This window comes from Rhopalosiphum padi, chromosome 2 (assembly GCF_020882245.1).
Source record: "Rhopalosiphum padi isolate XX-2018 chromosome 2, ASM2088224v1, whole genome shotgun sequence".
NCBI classification, from domain to species: Eukaryota; Metazoa; Arthropoda; class Insecta; order Hemiptera; family Aphididae; genus Rhopalosiphum; species Rhopalosiphum padi.
Window position 1 is genome coordinate 20248364 of NC_083598.1, and position 10833 is coordinate 20259196.

Sequence of the window (10833 nt, forward strand, 5' to 3'; positions counted from 1 at the left end):
GAAATTTCGTTCACTTTTTAAAGGAACATGAACAATTTTTTTCATTCCTTTCTTCGTTCATTTATTTTTAAATAAAAGTAATTAAATCATCAAAAAAGTATAGCTTCGTTTTAAATTTAGTAGCTAATATAAAGAGGTATAAAAATAAACCTGTACACAATATTATTGATAATGTTCACAAAAGTTAAAAACTATTACTAAATAGTAATGTGGTATGTTTAAAATTAAAACATTTAAAGTAAAATTGTACCCATGACTTTTTATTTTATTTTACTTCACATTAAAAAGAAACTTTCCAAGCACTGGGAAAAGTTGTATAATTGATGTATATATTCATTAAAATCTTAAATATAGTAAAATAATATTAAGTATAGAAAATAATTTAAGCAAAATTAAATCATCTAATATGATAATTTTTATAGCAATTTTAAAATAATTTAATGAAAATATAAATTAATTAATGGTTTCATAATTTTTAAGATACAATGTATTATTATTTATTATCCATAAGAAAATCAAAATTTTTTGAAATCATTACATGTGATACATAAAACTACTCAGAACAAAGCATTTTCCTTGTAATTTAGTATAGAAACAAATGAACATTTTGGTTTAACTTTACTTTAAATTAACTACTTTAATAATCATAATGTACCGATTTAGACTATTAAACCTTTAATTAATCTATACTAAATTTAAAAGTGTAAAACACTTTTTAGATTAAAAAAATTAATTGGATTTTTTTTGGCAAAGGAAATATGGTAGTAATGTGCCACATTCAATGTAGGATACCTCCTTATAAATTTTGGGAAAAATAGAATCCAGCATAGGCACAACTAGAGCTCTATTTTTGGGTAGGATAAATTGATATCAGCAACCCGTGGAGGCTTTGCCCCTACACCACTAGTATTGATAACATATAAAACTGGGTAGGCTACAGACAAAACTGGATGGGCTAAGCCCATGCAAGCCCCCCCCCCCCCCCCCTAGTTACGCCTATGGAATTCAAGATAATAATACAACATTTATGATAATAATTATATATTTTTACAACAGTATATAATATTATACAACAAGTTATAGTATAGGTACATAATGTTTTTTTCTTTTTATATATAAATAATATATTAATCTACTTTATTTTATAATAGTGTCGTTGATCATACACTTTTCTACAGCAATCACATAAGATCAACACACTTGGGTAGTAATGATACTATCTCTTATGATATTATATTTGATAAATAATTTAAATAATAATGTGCCTTTTTCATTTTGCATATATTTATTGCACTGAGAAAAATATAAAATATTTTATTTGTAAAAACAAAAATGGCAGAACATTTCCCAATACAATAAATATATAAAATATTGATCTGTATTTATTTTTAGTTTGGGTATAAAATAAGACAGAAATATAGTACCATCCTTACATTGAAAGTATCTCACAATACAACATCACACTATTTTAAATGTATATCAAACACTAGAATATTTTGAAACAGGCACATGATATTATTATTATACTTGATTTAGATAATATATATAAATATTGTGGTGTATATATTTATTTTTAAATGATATTGTCAGACTAGACTTAAACATAAATTATTCTACAATTTTAATTTTATTTTAAGAGTGTCAGAGAACTACTTAATTAATCATTTTTTTTGGATCTTTACATATTATAAATATTACATTTTGTTTTATATAATTATTAAGTATATAATGATAATTTATTGTTATAAGTTAAATGCGAAATATTTCAGTTTTAGAAATCAAGGTCCCTTTTGTGTTTTAAAAAGTGAATGATGAGTCAATTCAGGGAAAATAACAGAAAAATGACTAGAGCCAACACTGATCTAATTGCAATATTAATATATAATGATAAAGCAATTTTTTTTGTCAAGGTTTAATATTAGTTTAATATTAGTAAATAAATAAAATAAATAAATAAAGAATACACGGTTTGATGGACACATAAGAGCCTGGTTTGATCACCAAATTAGGGTGGTACTAATTTTGAGATTCGATTAATAAAATATAATTGCATTTCATTTTAAAGAGTAAAATATCCAGAATAAATTTAATATGTATATAATGTCAAAATTAAATTTCAAAATAAATCTGCACAGTATAATGAAAAAAAAACTAGAATAAACTGATCTTTAATTTTTTAAATTAAAAATATTCAAGAACTACGAAGTTTCAAATTTGATCAACAAAGTAAACCATTTTGTAACAAGATAAGGATGGAATATAGTCATTATTATAACAGAACTGGGAAAAAAATTAGCTTACTAAGTGTTTTTAACAGCATCACTATATAAATGTACATTTAACAAAATCATTGAAATAATAATAAAAAGGGATTAAAAAAAATATTATATATATAATTATTGATTATTAATAATGGGGAGAGTTCAATCATATAAAATATGATAATACATAGAAACCTTAAAAAACTATAATTTTACTAAAAATTAAAATCACAGAAACTTAATAAGTTATGCACAATAATTTAATTTTAAAATGTTTAGTTTAAGAAAAAAATGAATATAATAAAACAATTTCAAAGAAAAAGTAATAATTCAACTTAATAAATCATGATTACTGCAAAATACTACAATGATGGATTTGATCAAAAGTCGGTCAAAACATAAGACACTAAGATAAAATTAACTAAGTGTCTTACTAATTTATAATTATACATTTACTGTACCTATACAAATACTTTGACTAGGCTGTCAGCTCCAGCACTGGCAATATATGCTTCAGATGGATGAAATGCGACATCTAATATAGATTCATCTAACTTTTTTCGATGTGCTGTGATTTCTTGTACACAGGTTTTACTTTCTAAATTCCATATTCTAATAGATGAGTCATGACCTAGGATAATCAATTACAAATTGTTATGAGTATTTATTATTGTATATATTTTTGAAAATTGCAAGTCTTACTTCCAGATAATAAATATAAACCATTAGGATCAACAGCCAAACTAGTTACAGCATCTAAGTGGGCAACCATAGAATGAACCATTTTTCCAGTATTGTTATCGAAGAAACGAATATGATGGTCATCGTGTGCTGTAATAGTTAGAGGTAATGTTGGGTGACATTTAACCCGATGAATTAGCTGAGTTGCCATTTCAGTTGGATCCTAATACAATAACAAACAATATATTATTTAATATAAAAGTGAATTAAAAATTATAATATAACATTTGTAAATATTAACCTTTGAGCATTCTAATCGAGTTATAGGACTCTTCGTTTCAATATCATAAATAACACAATGAGATGAATTATAAGATGCAACAAATTGACCTTCTACATCTCTGACATAATCAACTGAAGTAGGAATTTCATCTGTAAAACAAATTAAGATAATTAATATATTATATTAATAATATAAAGGCAACAAAAACTATTCTCATAATTGATTTTAAAATTTTTCTACCTTGATCAGAAACATACGACGACAAACATGGTGTTTTGAGATTGGTTGGTGACCAGAGTTTAACTGAACCATCAGCTGAACATGATAATAATTCTGAACGATTATGATGAACTGAAATTCCCCATACGGCATCTTCATGACCTTCTAGGTTGTTGACAAGAATGTTTTTTATCTAAACACAAAATATATAGATAAATATAATTGTGTAACTAGTACAGTTATACTGTATTTTATATCCAATTACCATAAGAATCATAGGGGATCTATATTAGCTGATGGCATTGACCATACTTTGAATAACATTATCCAATCCACCACTATAACAATGTTCACCATTTTTACTGATTGCCAAACAAAAGACTGGTCCAGTATGGCTTCTAAATGTATATAATGGCTCTACATCTAAAGATGCTGATCTATAAATTACATTTTATATTTGAAAATTAATCAATTAAAGATACAATATTATGAAAACAATGTTTATACTTTTTTGGAGCAATAGTTTTTTGCAAATTCCAAAGCTTCATAGTATGATCTTCACTAGCAGTTATTAAAAATAGATTCAGTTGGATGAAATGCTAAAGCACGAACGCCATCAAAATGACTACGTAGAGTGTACTTAGCGTTCCATGTTTTTCTTGATGCAGTTTTCATATCAATAATCTTGAAAAAAAAAAGTTAATAATAAATCAAATAAGAAAAGAACTGAATAAATATTTTATCTTACATCTGCATTAGTCTCGGATTCATTATTTACAGTGAGTTGTGCCAATTCTCCTAACCCTAAAGCTAAATCCATATTTCCATCAACCATTTCAACTGGTTCAATTTTTTATCCAATTAGCATTGTTTGAATTCTTGTTAAACACATCTCTATTTGAAACTTCTAAAAAAAAAAAAAAGAAAAAGAAACACTGATAAATAAAGCCAGGATTTTAAAGATATCTCAATTGAGTGTATATAGTTCAACAACAAATAAAATCAGTATACAGAAGTGTTTTTTTAGAGTACATGAGAGTATTTTAAGGATCGAGAATATTTAGTTTCTTTAGCATATCTTGAAATATGTTGTCAACGATGAGAAAAAATACTTATTTATTTTTATTTGGATCATTCACAAATTATAAATTTTTTGTGATTTTGCTTAAAAATAATTATAAGTTGTACCTAATTAACTTTGAAACACATGTTCTGATAGGTACTATTAAGCTGCCATGCATCCACTCAAAATACAGTAGCTAGCTCAACAACTAGCTTTTATTTGTTTTGTATGTTTAATTGAATTAATAATAATTTGAATTTTTTTTAAATATACTTAATTAAGCATAAATTGATATTCATTAATATTTTTTGCATATTTTTTGCAAATTTTAGATTTTTTTAGAGCTATAAGCATTAGATTTTGAATTCTAGAATCTTAAAATCTGAACTTTACTTATACAAAACATCTGATATAACATAATACAATACATATTACAATAACATACTCCAGTCATTTTGTTCATTCTCTTTGTTACTTATGTCTTCTGTCAATAACTGAAGCTCATTCACAACTTCATCAGCCTCTGCATCTACATCATCAGGGCCAAACTAAAATAAATAATAATAGTACATTTTAAAAATAAATATTTTTAGAAAAGTTTTATGGGCATCATACTTTACAAATAGATGTCATATCAATGACATCATCTGCCATCCCCATCTCATCATCATCTTCATCATCATCATCGTCATCATCATCGACACCATCATCATCCATATCTACATCACCAGAATCACTAGTGCTACGCATTTCAGATAAAAACTCAAAATTTGCCATAACAGCTGATTCAACATCTAATAATTTCTTTTGGTTTTGTTGTTGTTGTTGCTGCTGTGTCTAAGAATATGATTATACAAATAATTTAATTATAATTTTTTTAAATTTTAAGAATACTTACTCGCTTGGTAGGGGAACACTGGCCTTGATTGTCACTAAAACGTTTATTGTAGTTGTTACCATTAATCTGATTATTATCGCTTTGTCCTTGTTCTATACCACTCAAATTATTGTTATTATTCAGACCTAAAAGGTTACGAACACGTGATGACCGAACATCAATTATTGTATCCGTATACCCTATTTCATGTAGATATCTGAAAATATTTAAAATATGAATACTGATATTATAAAATAGTAAATAAACTCACTCTCTAAGTAGCTGTCTGCCTTGTTTCCAACTGACATTTGAGACTGATGATAATGGAGCTTCACTATCTGCACCAACTTCTGGTATAGAAGAATATTCATCTTGTGCACTTGAAGAAGCAGAAGGTAATTGCATTTCAGATTGTGGAATTTCTGTGCCATATTTTAATTTATGATATTTTGCTCTAAAAATGAAATATGTATATTTATGTTTTTAACATTAGAATAAGCAAAACATAAATATAATAAAAATATTATATAAATATTTTAATGTGATATAAAAAAATTATAAATTAAATAAAAGTATCCTACATTTTTTTATAAATGGTTCCAAATATTTTTGTTTATACATTTTAGCAGGGGCGCAGTTTTTAAAATTGCATGTGGTGTGAGCATATATTTTACTTTTATGCAATACATTTGCTGAACATATTAGATAATATGAAAATTTTTCTTTATGTTATTGCCTTTAATTTTAAAGTGAATAGGTCATATTAATGTGTAATTTGCAGTGTTATCATTTCAAAAAAAATAATAAACAATTATTTTTTTGCAATTTCATGTAAAATAGTTGCTGCAATGCTGCGGTGACCAGACTTTATTAATATGTGGTATGTGGTATATGAAAATACTATCAAGTACATTTTGATTTAAACACATGGGGCCAGTGACACATTTTGATATTAAGTGCCCAGAAATGAGCTGTATTTCAGGGCTAATATATCCTAACCCCCCCCTCTTCATTTGAGGAATAGCCATTACACTTTTATCTATAACTGATCTTTATTCAATACTTGTAATATTGAAGGAAGTAAATAATGCATTTAAAATAATCCTAGTATTTACACAAAACTATATTGAATATGTTTACAATGTATCTTATACTAAATTTTAGTATTAATTTTAGAAACTAAAACCATTAGACGTTGACTTATAAGTTAAAATTAACAATATTATATGATATGATAAAGGAATTCAATAATGATTAATAATATGATATAAATTATATTTTGGTATTTTGTTACCATTAAAAACTAATTCAAATTCAACTTATACCATATTACTAATAGAATACTAAATTATTTTTAGTGATATAAGTATATAATAAAATATCTTAAGAAATAGTCAGATACAACACCTTTGCACAGAATCATTTTATGTAGGTTTACAATGGTTTATCATTGAATTCAAATTTAATACATCCATTAAAATGAACTACTCATTGACAAAGTACATACAAAATCAATAAGCTGTCTCGTCAAAAACTATTTACTTAACTACCTGGTAGAACACTGATTAGATTTTAACCATAAAGTACATTATTAATATTTACTGCCCTTAAAATTTGGAACTCGGGTCATTCTCTCCACTTCTCCATCTACTTTAAACGTGCCTTTACGTGAAGTACAAAACTAGGTATTGGCAGAATATATAGACAATTTAACAGGTTACAGTATACTGAATAAGAATATTTACCATCACATAAGCACAGAAATAAAATAATAAATATATTATGTTCAACAGTTTGATTACAGTTTTTTAAAAACATTACAGCCTGCTTATATTTTCCAAAGAAACACTTATAGACTATAAAAGTTTTATTAAAAAAATATTAGTAATACCTTTCAGCTCGTAGTGCATGTTCTAACATTTGAATTCGGCGAATTAAATCATTTTTCAGATTGTCTTGACCTTTTCTTTCACCCTGAAGAAATGCAATCCTTGCCTAATAAAACAAATAAATTAAAAATTAGAAATTAGAAATACATAATAAAAGTTTTATTAAATATTATTCCAATCATTAACAAAGTTTAGTACAGTATATTAATTTTTATCTCTTGAAATTGTTTTGTAAATGTTTAACAAATCAATAATAATTTATAGAAATATAATTTTTGAACTTTAAACACAACAAAGTTATTCAAGTTTTTAAAATAGTTTAAAGGTAACTAGCATTTTTATAATAAAATAAAAATGGCTCAATGTATATTCTGGATAAACTATAGGTATTATTTCCAATACATTTTTTTCTAACACTGTAGTTTAGTTAAAAGTCATTAGGTTTTAACTAATAAACTAGCCTCAAGGATACAAATGTTATCCAAGATAAAAGCCACTTGTAAAACACTTTATGCATAAAATATTTTTGGTTTTTTATTTTTATACAAATCAATATTTATGATAGTCACTTGAGTACCCTCTACCTCAACATAACCCATAATATTAGTCATATAGCCAAGGCTGGTCTATGGTTTATATATTATATAAATTTATTCCAATAAGTCACATCAGTATTACTAAAATAAAATGTTTGGGTATAGAATAAGTAGGTAAGGTATTTTAAAAGAATATTTAAACTTGATAAAACAAATAAAAATTTGTTTTACAAAAATTAATTTTCTAAATCTTAACTACGTACCTAATACAAGTTTTATAATGAACGTTATAATTAGATATACCTTGAAGTATCATAATTTAAATTACATTAATATATAAGATATTGTGGGTATCAAGTGATAAAAAAAATAACTACAGCATTTTAAAACAATTTAATTCTTTTAGTTCTATTAATTGAAATCAAATTAATAATTCTTATTCTAATGAGGTTTGTTTCAAAAATGAATTTTATAATTAATAATATTATGAAGATCTAACAAATCTAGGTAATAATAAAAAAAAAATGCTTGATTATTTGATATGTATATTTATAAATGATATATCTACATACTTAGGTAAACTAGTAAATAAAATAAACATAAAAATCTATCATTAATGAATAAACAAAAAACTTTGTTTAAGTATATTTTTAATTATAAAGAACCTACCTCCTATTCATTGAATACCTACTAGATATGTCATAATAAAAAGTAAAATGTATCAATTAAGAAGACAATTTAAAATGAGTATAATATCATAGATCAGTATGACAGTATTATGTTTAAATAAATATCTAATACTAAGAGGTGGATACTAGGATAGACTAAAGATATCAGAAAAACTGTATCATATTTATCATCCAATATCAGAACAAACAGTAGCCAGGTACATAGGACTATGTATCCATTTCGTTAGAACTTAGGGAATGTACGCAAAATGGAACAATCTGAATAGGTAGTCAACAGTTTGGATAACAATTTAGGTCGAAATCTCTAGCCATCGGAAGCGGGTAGGTAGTAACCTGTAAGGCTATAACACGTCCTACCCGAACGACAACGACAATGAGTCCTCACCTGCAACTCGGCTCTGTCTATCTCCCAGTGGGACCGCTCCAGCTCGAAGCTTGACCACTCGTGTTGTATGTAGTGCAACACGCCGGGCATCGTGTACTTCACTTTGTTGTTGATGCCACTACCATCGCCATTGTCGCCCTTCTGCCCGAAACCACCGCCCGGCTGCTGTTGCTGTTGGCCCGGCTTGCCGCCGGTGTACGACCCCTCTTCCAAATTATTCATTGCCGGTAAACTAAACGGCGTAAGTGGACCCCTCATCTAAACGCCATCGCACCGCCGAACGCGCGCGCACACATACACACACAAACACACACACACGCCCCGACAACAATAACAACGGTATTGCCGCACGCAACTAAAACATTTATATGATAATGTCCAATATATTCTTATATATGTATAGTAATATGAACAAATGGATCTGATAATCTTGCAGATCCTAGATACGTCAGCGGTTGTCAATCGATCAGAATTCGCGGTCTGTTATTTCCAGAACATTTGATTTGTTTACGAATTTTAAAAAAAAAATTGTTATTTTTTACCGTGTTTTTGATTTAATTACGGAGACGCACAAAATTTCCGATTAAAACTCGCCAATTATCGCGCGCACGGGTAACGGGTAGACGAAGTCAGCCGGACTCGACAAGACGGGAATTCGCCTCTGTGTGGCGTTCAAACACGACAAAATAATATATTATAATTATTATAATAATAATAATAATAATAATAATAATAATAATGAAAAAGTCGTAGACCGTAGTTGCCATTTGTCACATCTGCAGTGAACATACAGACCAATGCTGCCAACGGAGGGTGTGCGACGACCCCAGTCATTGGTTCTCAACGTTTTCCCGCGATACTTCAGTGCGCTGCGCCTAACGTGGATTACAACTCGCCAGTTATAAACTTTAACTATTCAGAATGCAGATGTTAAAACTGATATTTAATATTTTTCAAGAATATTAATGATGCTGATGATGTTATCCACTACTTTGAATAATGTTAAAATAAAGTCGATTGACTTCCGGTATGTAACAACTTTTTTTACGGTGATGCTATAATGTTAAATATAGTATAAGGAGTTACTCTCTTGTCAATTTGGTCTGGTTAATAATTGGTGAAAAACGACTCGCAAAAAATAATTTATTCTCAAGGTTAGTGGTCCATTTCCGTTCCCCTATATGGGTATTTATAATCAAAATCCGATTGGAGAAAAAACAAAACAAAAGTATATGCATATTGCATATACACATTTATTAAATAATCAATGATATGTATAATTATTTTTTGATTTTTCCTTTACTTTCTTTGGATAAACATGTACCTATGTACATTATATTATTATGGTCCCAAAAAATTATTTAACTAAATCTTTAAAAAGTAGCCCTCCTGCAAAAATATTAATTGGGTTTCATTATGTTCGGGCATATAATTCTATACGATATTTATCATTTATAAACAATTTAACTAACTTGAAAAAATATATAAATAAAAAAACATTTTCCGCAATGTTTTTTAATTAAACATTTTTTTGTTATTTTTTCCGTAAATGCTAGTAATTCTACGAATTTTTTTAAAAATAAACATTTAACTTATTAATAGAATATTATGACGAGACCAACTATACTAAAAATAGTATTTAATTGAAATGAGATTTTTAAAACCTAATTATTATAAAACGATCATTGTGGTAAAATAAATATTAAAAAAAAAAATCCAATGGGATTTTTAAAATGGCGTGTATAATTTATATAGTCAATAGGTATTTTTTTTAATTGTTAGCTGACTTATTTTGAGTTATTTATAAGGCCTTAAGGGAGTTAACCCTAATATGTGAACCTACCGTAAATATCTAACTACAAAATAAAACAAAAAATACTTATTCATTCATCATAGAAATAAATGATAAACAAGATTACAAGAAACTATACATTAGGAATAATTTGCCTG

General features: G+C 26.9%; 1 protein-coding gene across 1 annotated transcript; it reads right to left on the bottom strand.

Moving 5' to 3' along the window:
* Positions 1 to 1024: 1024 nt before the first annotated feature.
* LOC132923369 (striatin-3) lies at positions 1025 to 9584 on the bottom strand. The gene is given in 16 exon segments (XM_060987328.1): positions 1025 to 2892; positions 2964 to 3165; positions 3244 to 3374; positions 3466 to 3637; positions 3682 to 3759; positions 3761 to 3881; positions 3952 to 4019; positions 4021 to 4128; positions 4193 to 4291; positions 4293 to 4351; positions 4953 to 5055; positions 5123 to 5344; positions 5406 to 5601; positions 5656 to 5838; positions 7276 to 7379; positions 8884 to 9584. Coding segments are annotated over 16 exon segments (2274 nt in total). The 5' UTR covers positions 9142 to 9584; the 3' UTR covers positions 1025 to 2722.
* Between the last annotated feature and the right edge of the window lie 1249 nt (positions 9585 to 10833).